The sequence below is a fragment of the Diorhabda sublineata genome, chromosome 6, assembly GCF_026230105.1.
Source record: "Diorhabda sublineata isolate icDioSubl1.1 chromosome 6, icDioSubl1.1, whole genome shotgun sequence".
NCBI lineage: Eukaryota > Metazoa > Arthropoda > Insecta > Coleoptera > Chrysomelidae > Diorhabda > Diorhabda sublineata.
This window is the reverse complement of record NC_079479.1, coordinates 27177922-27195541: the sequence shown is the minus strand read 5'-3', so window position 1 is coordinate 27195541 and position 17620 is coordinate 27177922. Positions and strand designations below refer to the sequence as shown.

Genomic DNA, 17620 nt, shown 5'->3' with positions numbered 1-17620 from the left:
ATCAACACCTCTTACTAAAAAAACAATTTTATATCAGAACAAAGTGTTTATTTTTTTTTCAGATAAAAGTCACACGAACATTTCAGAAACTTAATTAATCTTAATTAATAGTGCAGTGACGCCTATTGGTAGAAAAGTTAATATTTGTCCCAAGTTTATTCATTCCTGATTTCGTTTGCATCGCCTTCATAATTAAGTACTTTCATTATACCAGAATTGGGCAACTGGGGAATTGAACAATTTTTGAAACTATATGCAAAGTAACAAAATTATTTTTAATAATTGCTTCAACAATGGTATGTAATTTTGATTTTCTGACAATGGAATTTTCTTATTCATCAAAAAATATGTATCAAATTTTTCAATGTTATTATGGGTATAATTCATTGAGGGATATGTTTTTCAAAGTAAGTATGTTTTTAAACGTACTATTTTAACCTTTTCCAAATTTTTCATTTTGACGCTATTGATTTATAAACTTTAAATTTTCCATTAATGTTGAAACAAAACTTACAAATTCTGTTACTTTGATTTTGGATATTAATTGAGAAATTTTGTGATATTTATAATACATCTTGGCTCAAACTATTTCCATCCGTTCTATTAATTCTTAAACACAAATGCATATACATTTTTTTTAAATGATAAAAATGATTTAAACTATTCCTGCAGAATATATATGAATCTGTTCTATGGATGTTCCATGGGTAGTTCCAGTATATTTCGAGTTGACTCCAATGAAGTTATCTGTATTAACCAGTATCTAATTAAGTTATCATCAAACATATTCCTTGAAAAAATCTTTTGTAAAAGTCGTCAATACTGTCACTGTAGGTACTTCTATTATTTGGAACGGTGTAAAAAAAACTGCGCTTAATTTCTACTTAAAAAGTTCGAGGTTTGATAATAAATGCCGCTAATGAATAAATAAACACATTAATTTACAGTAAAATATATTGAAACTATGGATTGAATAAGGAGAACCGGCTCCAAAGAAGGCAAAGACCGTTTCATCAAGACAATGCACTAGCTCACACATCCGTTATTGCAATGGCCAAAATTAATGAATTAAATTTCGAATTGCTACCTCGTGCACCCTATTCGCCAGATTTAGCGCCCTCAGATTATTTTCTGTTCTTGAAAAAATGGCTCGATGAATTTTAAGTATAACGGTATTTATGATTGTAGCAAAGTGATAAAAGAATATATACTTTAAAATTTGTAAATTAATCCATATAGTTGGGTTTTAGTTAGTTAGTCAAGACGAAATATCTTGGAACGAATGTGTGAACAAATTTTTTCATTAATTTTGTCGATTACTGTGTTCTTCATTTAATGAGTTTAATCAAGAACTTTGATGATTAAGACAAAAAGTTTTGATATTCGTGTGGTAATGAATGGATAATTGTTATCAAAAGTTAATAATTAGAAAAATATATTTTAAGGATATTTTGAAGTGAAATCTCAAAATATTGAATATCACATCGCAAGTACTGGATGTGAATGAACTGATCTTTGATTCTGAGTTTATCGTCTTCAACACTATTAAAACATTTTGCAATATTAGTTAGCTGTTAACTGAAATAAATGAAAAAAAATGTAAATAGTTGCATTGTACAGGAGCTTCCTAAATTAAGCAACACACATTAGTTGCAACATTTTAATTCAATTTTCATTTACTTAAGAAATAACACGTTCAAGTAATGTTCGGAGTTTTGAGTTAGGTAGTTAAATGGCGATGTCAAACTTTGGTTATATATTATTTTTGTGAAGGACTTTTTTAAAATTTCATTAATTGTTTAGAATTATTCAATATTGCATATCAGCCCACAAAAAATAATAATATTTTAGAATATAATTTTGCTTTGACTAATTGGTCGAATTGAACAGTGCAATATGCGTATTAGGTATATTGAATTGCTTTGATTGTGCCAATAGACTTCTTGCTCCCACTTAGTATAATATATTGCTGTAAAGGTACAACGTTCTGAAAGTGACAATTCAGAAATCTATCACAGTGTTTTAATTACAACATACAAAATTACTGGTTGAATAAAATTATTGTTTCCACACACAATTAATGACAAAGCTACAAACATTTTAAAATAATTTTGTTGCAATTTACTACATTTGTAGTGAGGTTATTTACAGTTGCAAATACTTTATATTTTTCTGAACTATAAACTAGATTTGCGATTAGCTTTTCCAGCATTTTTTCATAGTGAGATTTTGTGATCCGATATTTTTAATCATTACTTATAATTTATTAAACAGATTCCAAAGTTTCTGGAGAAAGCTGTGTTCTACATTATTTTTAGTATTTTTTAAAATATTTCACTATAAAATGTCAGATTAAAAGTTATATATATTATTTAAATATGTACTAGCACGATAACAGCGGATCTTGTTAAGCAACGATACACCTTGGTGAATTATATAAATGCCACTTGATTTAGAGCAAGACAACAAACAGACGTAATATACAGTGAAACCTGATTTAGTGAAACATCAAATGACCTGCAAATTGATTTCAATTATAGAGCTCTTCCTGTTAATATCTGTCTTATTTACAGGGGGTTCCATTAATAGAGGTCAGAATACAGGTTATTTCAGTTATAGAGGTGCGGTTATTAAATAAAATAACATGTTATATAAACATTTTATGTATGTAATAAACAAAAATATTGAAGCAGGTTTTTTTATGAAGTTTCAGCTATCAGATGTTTTTTGATATTATAAATTTGATCAAAAATGGTTTGGTTACCAATAGATATTATTTCAAAATAACTGCGCAAAGTTTTTAGTACTTAATTTTTACTAAATTTACTTCCGCGCCAATTTCATCGTCATTCTTTATCCAATGGAGAAGACGTGAAGTCTTGGTCAGTATCGCTTTCAGCAAATTTTCTTTAAACTAGTAAGTCGTTGTCGATGTTTATAAATTCTTTGCATGCTGGCTATTGATAATTGTCGTTGCTGATTCAGGATCAATTTCTAAATATTTTTACTAAATATTTTTAAGCAGTTTGCTATAGTAGTTTTGGTGACAGAAAATCAAGCTTTCCTAGTAAATCTCATTAAATAAAGAACATTGATATGCGGGCACTCAATAGATTAAATAACATTTCATGTAATAAATTTTAATGATGTCTCAACAAGTTGTCTCAAAAATTTGGAAAATAGAGATAAAGATCCCAAAAATATGAGCAATAGCTCATTCGATGGGGAATCACTTCTAGAAAAAAAGTTTTTGAAGGATTTTACTGAAGGCAAAAAATTGGATTTGATATTATCAAAATAAGATGAAAAAAAAGTGGTTTAGTCTAATTTACCTTATATGCGAGTTGCCCGTTTTTCAATTTTTTTTCCAACTGAATTCCAAGTTATCGAATACATACATATGATGTCGCAATTAATCTACATATACAGGGTGTTCCGTGACTTGGGACGGTAGAAAATTCGGGAGTGAGTAAAAATAATGCTTTGATTAAAAAAATATTTCTCATACGACTTCTCGTTTGTGAGTTATAGGCATTTAAAGCTGCGAAATGTATAGGTCGACAACGTTCATTTTCCTAACTTATTGTCGACCATGCGTTAAGTTCAAAAATTCCTGTTCTAATATATTTAATCATATACACCAAAAAAAAAGTTAATGTACTTAATCGATGAGAACCCTTGAGTAGTATTAAAATTCTTTTATATACCTTAAAATTCTTTCCTCAAACATAAGTGGCGATACAGCAAAATTATTTTCATCATAAATCGCAAAGGGAATAGATAGTTGTAATATGTAATAAATATGTAATCAATTTTGTTAATAATAACATCGATTATCGTTGCATTCAAGGTGATATTATTTCACGTACAAGACGTGTTGTTATGAAATGCTGGCAAATATAAATGTTTAATTTCTAGAATATATCTAATAATTCTAATATTTGGTTGAACAGAACCAAGAAAGTTATTGGAAACTCAAAGGAGACTCTGGAAACAACTTTGGTTGTACAAAGCAAGAAAGCTAGGTTGGAATTTCTGGAACCGTTGGAGATATTCATAATGACTACACTGTCTGACGCGCGTTTCGATAACCAAGTTATCGTCTTTAGAGACAGTGTATTCAGTTTAAAGAAATAAAAGATGAGGGTTAACAGATTGAAATAATAACATAAAAATCATCGATTGGAAAGTACTGAGCTAAAAATATCAGACCACAAAGTATAATTCTTAAATACTAACATAAAATCTATAATATATATGAGTGAAAAGAGTAATAGTAATCAAAAAGAGTGCAGCACTAGTAATATTTATAATAAGAAGTAGTTAAAATTTTAGTAGAAAATCAGTCTCATATACTAGCCTTTAACGCGCTGCCTAATGCAGTAAAAATACTCATATCATTCAAAATATTATTCACAATTATATTTAATTGGACAAATTTTTATATATTTGTTTTTTCTTTGATAAAAATGGGTAAAAATATTCAATATGCCAAATAACAATTTTATTAAATTAATTATCGTTTATTGATGCATGATTCATAATACAAAATACGAATTTTAGAGAGCTAGCTACATAATTACCAAGACTGAAGTAGCAGAAGTGAAAATAACATTTCCTACTCATATTTTTGCTCTAATTATTTAGCCATTCCATAATCGATGGGCCTCAAAACTTGGATCATATTGAAGTATCCCCTTTCAAGTTCCATTTTCTATTATAATCGGAATATCATGGAAATACTTGGCACTTAAAACTTCCTTCCTTGAACTATTATAGTTTTTTCTCAACTGAAAAGTACTGATGATACATATTATTTCGAACACTCTCTGCTTGCTCTGTGATTAGTTAATAATTCTTATAAGAATCTTCCAATCCTGTGGGTAGGAAAATTTTTCTTAACAAAGACGTTCTTCTGTTTACTTTCCTATCGTTGTATAATTTCAGTATAATAAAAAGTTTATAAATATATGGAGAGTGTAATAAAACAGTCTTTTTTAGGACATCAATTATAATAACCATAATCTTTTAATAAAACAAAACAAATAATCAAATACCTATCAGATATTAACATAAGAGTGAAAAAATATTTGCATTAATAGCAAGGGAAGTAAGTGAAAATGAACAAAATCATAAGGTCTTATAACTGAAATTAACAATATATTTGGCATATTGTTATAAAAATAATTTAATAGTAATTTTATTAAATAAGGCCTATGATGAGCGACACGTAAGCAAGGATGCTCGAACTCTCCGCATATATTGAGCATTTTTTTTGAGTAAAATGGAAAAAGAAAGTTTGAACGTTTTAATTTCAAAAGCATTTTAAAACTGTTTATATGACATCATTAGAAATTTTTGGTATCTTGATAAGGAATACGTTTTAAAATAAAGAAAGAATTATTTATTAACTTATTTTTAACATTTATCCTAATGAGAAGTGTTTTAAAAATAAGTAGAATGATTCTTTTCTATTAATTGGCGCCGACTTATAGGGGACATACCAGGTGTCTTGACCAGATATATTTTATAATTTTTAGATAAAAAATGGTAAGATTTATATGATCAGCATTAGGACCCTGAAAATACGCATACTATTTTCGTAAAAATCTTATTTAATTTAGAATAATGATTATATTTATAGAATTATAGATTATTATAGAGCAAAGAATATATAGCTCTAGAATTATATTCTAATAAGGCTTAAACTAGCATTGAAAGGCATCAAATATTGCTGAGATAAAACTTATTTCCACTTCCAAGCTTTTATTACTTTCACCTGTATACTGGGACCATTTTTGTATGAAAGTGCACGAGCGGTACATGGCATATTAACTCAAAATTTGGACAGAAGAAAGCTGTGCGTTTCATAATCATGGATAAAACGTGGGTCCATCACTCCACACCCGAAACAAACGAGCAATGAAAACAATGGACTGAAAAAGGTAAACCGGCTCGAAAGAAAGAAGGAAAAGACCATTCTATCTTCTCGCAAGGTCATGGCGTCGGTTTTTTAGCTGCGCGTTAGATAATTTTTATTGTCTACCTTGAAAAAGAAAAAACTATCAACGGCGAGTATCATGCGAACTTATTGCAATGTTTGAGCGGAAAAGTGAGCAAAACGGTCGCATTTGACTAAGACGACACACATCTGTTACTGTAATGGCCAGAATAAATGAAGGAAAGTTTGAATTTCTACACCATGCAACACATTCGCCAGATGTAATCCCCTCGGATTATTTTCTGTTCTCAGACTTGAAAAAGTGGCTCGGTGCTCAAAGACAACAATGAAGAGGAAATTAAAGGCTATTTTTAGGAGCTTGACGATTCTTATTATAAAAAGAGTATCGAACTTATTGAATATCGTTGGGAAAAGTGTATGGAGCTAAAAGGAGATTACGTTGTAAAATGAATATATTTTTTTTTCAAAATTTTTGTGTTTCCTTTGTTGGGCCAGGTACTTCTGGGATCATCTTCATATGTTTGTAGTACTATTCGAAAAGTATAACTCTGGTTTAGATAGATCACTTCCCAGAATGAAATTTAGATCACAGTTTCCGAACGTCGCGTTTAATTTTCAGTAGAAATTTCATATTAAGAATAAAACCTACGAGAAATTTTTATTTTTATTACTTTTTTTGAGTTAATTCTTCCACGATATTTATTCAGTTGTATAATAGATTTCAGATGTTGTTATTGGGCAGTTACCAATGATATACTCTCTTACACGAATTTTGCACTAAAGCTTAATGATAATAAGCTATTTTTATGCAGAAATGTCAAAATTATATGAACGGCAAACCTCAGAAACCTATTAATGGAGCTGCTCATGAGAATCAATAGTACACAGCCATTTAAAGAGAATAAATAATTTTCGATGTTCAAAGTATCATAGATCATGCCTCAAGGAATCATTAACATTCATTTATTTAACACAGAACAACTGGACTATATAGATTCGAATTTAAAACTATATTCTTAAAATAAACGTCCGAACTTTCTTTAATTCTATTTGCTCAAAATCCTAGAATTCAAGCAATACATTTTATATAATATAGAATTGTTATTTCCAAAATATAACATGTTTTATTTTAAACAGAGCTATGATTGTTCGATGTTTAGAATATCCACATTTTTTACTATTTAACAACGTTAACCACTACCACGACTTACAACTTTTGAAATATACCGCCTTTTTGTCATTTTATTAGAGAATTCAAGTAAAATTGTACGTCTAAAATTTGAAAATTCATATTCACTACTTATATCAGTTATATCAGTTATAGAGGTTTGGATGTTTTGAAACTTTCAGTGGTTTAATTATTTAATATTGATTTAATTGATTAATATTCGTTATGAATTTCTCTGTATTGTGTTAGTTTCTCTATTAAAATGATGAGATCTAAAAGAATGTTCCGAGAATCCATCTTGGAAAATTAGTAGTCTGAAATCAAATAAAAATATGTCATCCTCAAACAACTTATTTGGAAAAAATATCTCATTATTTTCCTCCCATATTCACAATTAAGAAAATGAACAAATCATTTTTGACTCTCCTTAAACGATATTTAGATAATATATGAATCCATTATTCACTTTTTTTATTGTCAAATCGCCTGTAACACTTAGTTGAGTAATAGAAGATGTCAGCGTATAAATCCTTTGTATGAACAACATGTATCATTGTGGATTGTCAAGAATTGAAACTATTCTTCTGCTTCAGTTACATTTTTAGAATAGTCAATTGTATAATTATTGTTACGAAGTCCACGATATGAGCCGTAAAGCTGGTCCTGCTCGGTTATAATGGAATTCTAAAATTTGCCCGTTTACATACTTTTTATAAACAGCGAAATTTGTTTGAGGTTTGTTTTTATATATATTTTTATCACAGCAAGCGGTCTGTTTACATTGTTTTTTTTTTAACTAATTTCTAGGGAGATCTTGTTGTTGTCTCTATGTTTTTGTTTGTTTACTTTCTAAACTTCTAGAAATAATAAATAGTCATAGTGAACAGTAGGAAATAGAAAAGTAACCAGTAACTCTTCGGGCCAACGCGGGGCAACATTAGATCTATAAAATGTCACGGTGGCTGGAAATTTGCTTTTGGAGCAAAATCATATATTGAAGATAATTTGTATAACAAAATAGTGATTTCTAAAGAAAATATTGAATTGGGCATCTTCTTCCAAGCAAATTAAAATATCTGATTACTCTAACTCCTCAAAAAATATCTATCGTTTCTGATCAGCAGCAACAAGAAACATCTTCGGGAATTTATGTTGTTATTGCTTGAACTTCAACTGCTATCAATCAGTATTTCAATAAAAGAAAATGTTTTAAGATGAATACTTTGAAATCAATTGATAATTTACTATATTATAAATAAATCTTTCAAAAAGTAAAATTTCATGTTTATTTTGTGACGCATTTTGGCAGTGACAAACATTCAACATTTACACATCTATAGAGATGCCGAAATGTTAAGTTTTTTATATAGTTTTAAAAAAACTTTAATGTTCAGTATTGTTCAGTATTCAAATGAAAAATTTCATATTATAGATTCTGTCTAAATAGGTAACCATGTAAAAAAATGTGAGGAAGCGAATGCATAATCAAAATATAGCTTTCTCAGCGCTCTATTGCCAATTCGGTTTATTTCACTGAAACATACTAAAGGCATTTTTTTATAGATAATCTTATGAATAATAATTTTCATAATGATGACTATTGGAGTAATAGGTCACGAGATATATGCGAAAAACTGATTTTCGTGACATTTTAACATCAAAATAGATATATTTTTAATCGGGTTTTCACATTTTCCACCATAATAAAGTTGTAAACAAAAATTGAGCTTAAGAGGAAGTTTTTCGCAGCCTAGCCTAAAACGACTGGTCTATATTTAAATTAGATATTTTCAACAATTTCATTGGTTTCAATTTTATTTTCAAGTTACCCGTAAAATGAATGAAAATTCCTAATATAGAAGGAGCTTCAAATACTCCTTGATACATGGGCCTTTTGTTCGGAACAAACAAGCTGACACAGAGAGTAAGTGTGAAAATTGTTTTTTTGATATAAGATCCTTTTATAATTATGAATTTATGGAAAAGCTGTTTGTTTGAAATCACAAATAGACACAATACGAATCATTTAAATATATTATCTCATTATCACCTAAGAATCAATCAAATATTTCCAATAATTCTAAAGTCTGAACAACATGTTCTCAAAATATACAAACCTCTGAGAAACTCAAATCAAATGAATTATATTCGACAGAAAAAGCTCTATACATGTCTATTACGTTATATTTCAATTGAAGGCTAGATGTGAACAATTTTTATATATGGTCAGCTTCTGCGAAAATTTTAAAAAGGCAAATTCGTAATTCAAATTACATCAATTACGTATACTTTGTATAATATTCAGTAATTATCCTTCTCTTTCTTAAATGAACTTTATTAATTTATATTAGTGGATGAAATAGAGTAAGTGCAGTCAGCATTTTGTTACAATTGGAAAAGTGTTTATAATAAGTGAAAGTGCAGCTTCGTTATATTTGGAAAGTTTTCTTTTTTCAAACCCGTAACTAAACAGATGCATGGAAATTCGACATGATTTGACATTAATTATTAGAAATAAGACTAAAATAAAAAAAACTATATTAATATATTGATTGTTCACCTTTTTCAATATATTTTACGTAAAACTCTCTTTTAATTGATAATCACGCTGAATTCCCATGTTTGGTTTAGGACTATTCGGAATATCCATTTCCTGTCGTAACAACCTTCAACGAAGACTGTTTTAGTGGAAGAAATATATCTTCGCGTGCGTATCTGCCTTTTATTTTTTCTTTATTGGTTCCCTGTAGTTTCCCAATACTACAGCTTTTTCTCATTTTTGTGCTTCGTGATGGTTGAAGGAGTGGGGAAGTTGCTCTAGGAGATTCATCGTCGCTGTCGAAGCTGTCTGAAGGGCACACTGTTCTTTCCCGTTTTTTCAGGCTTTGCTCTAGTCGCCTCAAGAATCTATAAAAAACGAACATTTTTGGAAATTAAAAAAGGAATGTAAATCTGCCAGTAATATCTCAATTATTCACTTTTTTGAACTAATTAGTATAATGTCTATAAACAATCCCAAAATTGAAGTCAAATAAGATAGACCAGAATTTTTTAGGGCGATTCTAGACTCTAGTGTTACCCCTAAAGTAATACACTGCCGAGCATAAAATTAGGGTCAGCTCGTTATTTTAAAAATTTTTTTATTTGGATTGTTTTTCGGTTGTACCATAGTTTTCTATTTAGTTGCTTAAATGAACAAGAAGTTTTCGTTGTTACAATAAACGTTTGATAAAATTTATAAAAACCATTATCACCATATTTTTTGTTTCTTTCGTTTTATCTGTTTATTAGAAAATGTTTGTGTATTAATTCTGTAAAAAACTAAGTGTTGACGTTACACGCCTTCATTGTTAGGATAGGTCAGGAATCACTTTCCAAACAAAGCTTTAACTGCGTTGAATATCTTATATATGTTCAATGATTTTTTATTTTTTCGTATTTTCTTTCGTAAATTATGCAAAAAATACCTTTGGAAAGTGAACTATAACAATATGGCGGCAATGACGTCAAGCCTTGATGGTCTACTACGGCACGAATTGTGGCGGCTTTAGAAGATGGCAGCGGTCTGGCCTGCTCACGCGTATACCTGGTTCTGGACGACCCAGAGACTAGCTTCAAATACGGGGAAAGGAAGTGTATATAATAGTTAGTTACCATACGTAGGTTATTTATCCTTGTTGAACACGGATGGAGCTAATAATTAATATTATTTGAAATTATTTCGTCGTAGTTTTCTGTCGCCTGCAATTCCACCCACTTTGTGACGCCCATCCGCAATTTCTCATCGCCCTTAAAAGCGTGTTGAGCGCCAGGTTGCTAGACATTCTTGGAAACAATAGGAGATCGTTATTTGTAAAATTGTGATGCTATTTGTCACGGGTGTAATGAATTGTAGAAATTTAAGGATCAAGCTTTAGTGGTTTCAGTTTTCCAATTATTCACTTCTATACCATACTAATAAATTATAAACATATATAAATGGAATATGAAATTTGTAGAAAACTAAGGTATTTACAATTTACCAGTACTCGATAAAAAATAAAGGTAATTTATTCTAGATCTAAATTGCTATTTTTTGTTCTTCTCTGTTTTGTATTTTGAATGCTAACCATCAATTTTGATCACGAATAAAATTTTGCAACTTTTTGAGATTCATCTCGAAGTCTATAATTTGAACGAAGAATTACCTGATTTGATGACTTATTGCTCGCAGTCTACTAACTTTTTGATGACTGCCGCAAGTTTTGGGAAAATCTTGTGACCTGGTTAATGGAAATGACTCTCCTTCAGATATACTCTGGAATAAATTCAAATATGTTGAGATTATTGTTCATATTCGTTTAAATACACCGAACGTCAAAACTATATTTTAATTAAACAGTTTTTTTCAATATTTTTTTTAAGGAAATGAAACTAAAAAATGTATTGATTCAGTAATTATGTTGTTATTAAAATGACAATGGTGCACATTCTGGAATAAATTCAAATATGTTGAGATTATTGTTCATATTCGTTTAAATACACCGAACGTCAAAACTATATTTTAATTAAACAGTTTTTTTCAATATTTTTTTTAAGGAAATGAAACTAAAAAATGTATTGATTCAGTAATTATGTTGTTATTAAAATGACAATGGTGCACATTCTTTTGAATTGCGCATTGTTATGCTATGAACTAAATTTTCCACATCTATTAGAGCAAGAATTGTTGATTTTCACGATGAAGATCATACCAATTATCAGATATTGGAAATATTGATAATCCTAGATCGCCTCCTAATAATTCACATACATCAAGCACCAGTACTTTTGTAAACAGGCCAGCTGTAGACATCCTCGCGTGTCCATCGCAAATTAATAAAGTAATAAAGTGCATCCCACTTAACAGGAACAGAAAGAGAGGAATATCAAGATTACTAAGGATGCATGAAATGAAAAAATCAGTGTACGAGTGCAGGAAAGAGTGGCAATTGGGCATTAGGAAACATCGTAGGCAACCCCAGCTTGACCATGCTTTCGTGTAAGCACTTTACGCTGTGCCACATCTCAATTACGACATCCGTTGGTCGAAATTTGTTTATAGTACATTGTGATGCTTATAAATAATTAAGTAATTAATGCGCTTGCATGCCCTACCAGCCGCACGGAGCTTTATTTCCACGTCAAATTAAAATTATAAATAATGGAGATAGAATTCCCGAAGCTGGAACTTTTTTATCGGAAATTTTCTCCTCTTTAAAAAGGTTTTCTCGAAATGATTTAAATATTAATATTGTTCACTTTATTAACGACTAGTTTCTTAATAACATTACAATTTTTTACTTTTACCAAATCGTTTAAAATCATTTTTCTAGAAGCGATGTCTATTCCAATTACTTTCTTGAGACAAGCAATGTGGTGGAAATACTATAAATATATATTAGCTTACCTAAACGATAGTAGTTTGATTTTTGAGAAATAAAGAAATTGATAAAGTATTTTCAATGCTTTCTATTCATATTATATTTACCTGAGTTATCTTCTCTCGTTTATCTCCCATCCAAGAAACAGGTGAAGCCCACCGAATCGTATCTGGGCTGGGACTGGAAGTGGACAATCTCACCTCTTTGGTAGAAGATGTTAAACTATCAGAGCTTGAAGATGAGCTTACTACTTGAGAACGATTGATTCTACGTTTTGGACTTAGTTTTCTTAGTTGGGGAACTTTGTACATATCTTTGTTAGGTATATCTATTTGACTAGAAAAAGTTGGTTGCGTATGTTTTGTTGGACTAGGTGACTTACAATTACGCGATATTTTTTTCTCTCTTTTTCTTCCTGGTTTTCTATGATGGGTACATGATATTACGTTAACTTTATCTGAGCTGGGAAAGTCGTATAATCCATCTGAATCTGTAAAAGGTAATATATCCTTGTGTCTGCCATAGAACTGAGGTGAGAATCTTCCTAAACCCGTTGTACGATCACTTAAAGGACTTTCACTTCTGGAACTCATCGGACTAAGGTGTTTGTCACATCCTGGTGACTCACATTGTACAATTATTGACGGAAGTTGTAGAGAGTTCTTGCTAGCCGTTAAAGGTGGTAGTAATCTGTCTACGGTATCTTCCGAACTCAAACATTTAGCGGTTTTTTGTGTAGGGAATGTAGGTAAATTAAGTAGAGTTTTGCAAGTTTCATTATCATTAACCATAAAAACTTCGAGCTCTCTAGCACTTTTCAGCTCCCCTTCATCTATTTTTTCATCAAGGTGATCTGTGCCAATCCCTTCATCATTAGATTCTACTTGAGCTTCGTCAGATAAAGTTTCAGAATCTGATCTCCGGCCGCGGTCCTGAGAAGTACTTTGCTGATTACTGGGATTCAATTTTATTGTAGGCGTTAGCGATGGCCTCCGATTAAACCCACCAGGTCCTTGATCGTCCATTTCTGTGGGGCATAAAGGATTGTTGGAGCTACATCTAGATGGACCTGGGCTTGCCATAGAGCTGTATCCAGAGCTACTCAAGTTACTTTCCGACGCAGTATGTTCTCCTCTATGATTAATTGAAAAGGGACTTAAATAAGTCATACTTGCTGAAGTACCTTGTAATACTCCGGAAGTTTTTGTAGCTGGTGATATCGATTCTGTATCCGATTCTATTTCGTTCATGTTACATGTAATAGTTATCAAAGGCGGAGCACAAGGCAAATCTAATGAAGTAGGTTTATCAAAATCTTTCAGCAGTTTTCTACACAGTTTTGGCGACGGAAACTGGAAACATGTTGAGTTTGACACTGATGCTCTATGTGGGGGAGGGGAACCTGGAAAAGTTGGTGATGGCATTTGTACCGTTAACGTTGGAATTACGAGGGGAGGTGGATCAACAGTGATCGTTATTGATGGCTTAGTTTTGTCTTGTGTCTGACCAATTGGCGGTGGTCGATTCTGAAATTAAAAATATTGTATAGATATATGAATTTGGAAAAGCATTTTGAATCAAGGTCTATTGAAACTTATTTTCCGCATAAACACAAACACTTCAAACAGCAGGCACAGCACTTGAGTGACAAAGTAGCTAATGCACAACGTAGGAGATCCAAAGCAGAAAAAGAGGAAACTACTACCATTTATAGTGACCTCTGTACTCAATAATAGCATTCCGGTATAAGCTGATGCATTGAAAATGCAGGAATCATGGAGGAAGATAATGCCAGTTTATTGTCTGAGTGCCTTCAGAGTGGCAAGAGTTTTCTGCACAGTATCTCAAGACACGTTACAGACATAATACTGCTTACTTACTGAAGAGAGAAGTGTCCTCTACCAGCGACAAGTTCCTACTAAATTGACCCAAGCAAGACGATTGAAATGGCAAATCAGCCTACAACGATAGCAAAAACAGTGAAATTTCTCGGAAAATGGTTGATGAACTTCTTATTTCACAAATAGACACCTAGGTGAACCGTGAGCATGGAAAGGTCAATTATAACTTGACGCAGATGATATGGGTACTTTCAGGAAAACCTGTATCGTATTAAGTAATAGGCGTCTCTTGAGTGTTCGTTCTGCGCCGGTGTAAACGAAAATACTGGGTATGTATTTTTTATATACCCTCGTTTCAAAGCATCTCGCAGTACTTAGGAAACTGTGATAAAGCAGAAACTTCATCCAGAGACCTTGGTGAGCACCCTGCTCTCATCGGAGACAGCCTGGGAAGAGCTCTTTCACGACTGAGGTCCTCAGAAAAATCCACTGTTTAGAAACGGCATAGAATGATTACTAGATCCTTCCCCCGCGAAGTGATATGGCGGTTCCGCGGGGGAAACACTGGTCTAATAAAGAGGACTAGGTTTTTAGTTTTAGAAAATATTATTAAAACGTTTGCATCTGTTGAGTGAGATAGATATGAGCAGACATTAATATGATCAGTATCCAAAATTCCCAAAACAGAAGTGACTTGTGGCATGACGCTGTTTAACAAGTCTCTTTTTCAAATATGTCTTTGTAAAATTCATAGCTCATAACTGTCTCCTTTGGAACGAGCTCTAATTGCTCTACGCCCCATCCTACACTAACACTAAAAATAGCCGAGAAAGCCTTTAATTTGTGTCAAAGGCATTCTCATTTTCACTTTCTTTTTGTTAGTCTCAGAAGGAACTAAACACTCACTTATCTTACTTGCAAATTATAAGCTTTACTAAGACTAGTGCGCGTTTTTGGATTCCTCAGAAGAATGTCAATGTGATAGTCAAAGAACCACACTGTTTTTTAGGTCCAGAGATTCTCCAGCCAATCCTCGTCCTCATATGATTCGTTTCCAGCTTCAAACCACTCGTATCAGTTGAAAATAGTATTGCATAGTTGCAAAAAAAATAATGCATATGAGTTATTGAAGAAAATAAATTCGCTGCATTTCCTGATAATTAATAGAAATGGGAATAGGTGCACAAATAAAATCAAAAATTTGGCAGTCACCTTCGATTTAAATCCGACGGACTGTTGCATAGCCGCAGCCTCTTCTAGGATGAGACCATCTTCTGCTTGAGGATCTATTAGAATATCGGAACACAAAATTTCATCATCATCAATATCAGTACTCATCGAAAAATTTGGTATTTCAACCGAGATCCTATCATCACTCAATTCTGCGTCTTCCAAAGTAGATGTAGGATTGCTGCGTCTGGTTGGTAATGGAGTTAAAGCAGGTGAAGGCATTGGTGATGGCAAAGGAGTAGGCATTTCTCTAATTGGCGAAAGGCACTTATTGATTGTATTTGGTATTTCCAATAAAATGGTTGGTGGATGCAACAAATTGCTTCCGCTACTAGATGATTTATGTGCGCTCAATGGATCGAGTACTGGTACTTCAATGGTTCCTTGTAAAGTATTACGATGCATAATTGGACTCTCTAGTACTCCACTAGAGAATGAAACAGGTGTGTGAATGGAAGATGTGGATGAATCGTCATCGCCAACTAAATCATCTTGAGGACTCGAAGCTGTTGGTGTCGTCGAAGGTGTTATCTTCAAGGATGATGAATAGTTTGCAGCTGTAGAGCTCGAAGAGAAGTTTCGAAACATTGCTAAGATGGAATCAGCACTGGCTGGTTTCTGCTGTCCATTCAGAAGTCTGTTGTGTCTCCTGTTGATCAGCAAATCTGAAATACTTGTACTCAAAGCACTGGGAATAGCTAGATCTGAGCTAGTGAACGAATCACTACCTTGATTACTAGAAGTGCTGTTCGGAGATCTTGCATCCACACTTGGAGAAGGTGGTGTACTTGAAGGTCTCGCAAACATACATCCCAATCGATTGGTCTGCATAATACCTAATTCGACTTCGCTTCCTGAACTCATCTCTGCAGACACTTTGTTGAGCAACCTAGCGAAAGTTACTTTCTTCTCTAGTTTTGGATCTATGAGAGCAGCTTCTAAAGTATTAGCCACAAATTTGGTTTCTTTGTCTTTGCAATTCGCCACATTACTTTCAGAATCAGGCTTTATTTCACTTAACTGTATTAGTTCTCCTAAACTAACTTTTTTCGCACAGGGTTTTGGAGAAACCAGTTGCTGAAGAATTTGCCTTTTATCAGCTATGTTTTTCTTGGTTGGTGTAGAATTATTTCTCTTTTTCTTTGGCGATGGTGTACCTAAATTAAATGAAATATATGTTTGATAACTACGAATAACTTATTATAAAATTTGAATTTTATTTATTCAACAATTGGTTATTGAATCGCTTCTACAAACGTTTGTCATAATCTTTGAACAGTTAAATTTATTGTTGCAAAATGTATTGAGAGATTATATATTTTGATTAAAACTTTTTGTGTAATTGGATTAACAAAAGTAGCTTTTGCTTATGAACATGGAAGTTTTTGATAATCAATTTAGTATCTGCTCAATAAAAACACAGTTTCAGAAATTCTATTATTTGGTTCATTCTAATCTCGACTGAAAACCATGCAAATTTGAGTACTTCGTCTAGTATGACAATAACAGTTCAGAATTTTTTATCAATTTTGACAAATTTAACTTATTTTTATTATCTCATTAATAGAAGTTAACGATTATGAGAGGGTTGCTACTTAAGTTTTGAGATAAACAAATATTAATAATTGGATATAGCTTTATTGTTTTTCAAAATATTATCCATTATACACTGTCAATACACTTTTACAAGAGTTTGAACTTATATTTTCTTCATTCTGATCAAGGTACCTACAAAACATGTGATTTGAACGCATCAACTGCTTCTTCGGGTGTCCGTTGACCTAGCAATTTATTTTTGAACTTCGGGAATAAGAGATTCTAGAGAGTGATAAACAAGGACTTTACGGCGGATGACCCATCAATTCGATTTTTTGACTGTTTTTGGACTGAAGCTATAGAAAAATATGGGAAATTCCGTGCAAATGCCCTGGACACATCGAAGATTTTCTACTTTTTACTCGCTAAGTAACACGGTCGGTCTTATACACCACGTGTCAGTTCTGAAGGTTATTGAGAC

General features: G+C 31.9%; 1 protein-coding gene across 1 annotated transcript in view; it reads right to left on the bottom strand.

The window, feature by feature from the left end:
* Window positions 1-26: 26 nt before the first annotated feature.
* Window positions 27-17620, bottom strand: part of LOC130445275 (uncharacterized) — a 136750-nt gene continuing 119156 nt past the window's right edge. Inside the window, exons 18-22 of the mRNA XM_056780837.1 lie at window positions 16332-16760; window positions 15586-16268; window positions 12640-14058; window positions 11318-11427; window positions 27-10037 (exon numbers count right to left, since the gene is read on the bottom strand). Of these exons, the coding sequence (XP_056636815.1) occupies window positions 9764-10037; window positions 11318-11427; window positions 12640-14058; window positions 15586-16268; window positions 16332-16760 (2915 nt within the window). The 3' untranslated portion in view covers window positions 27-9763. The remainder of the gene's footprint in view (window positions 10038-11317; window positions 11428-12639; window positions 14059-15585; window positions 16269-16331; window positions 16761-17620) is intronic.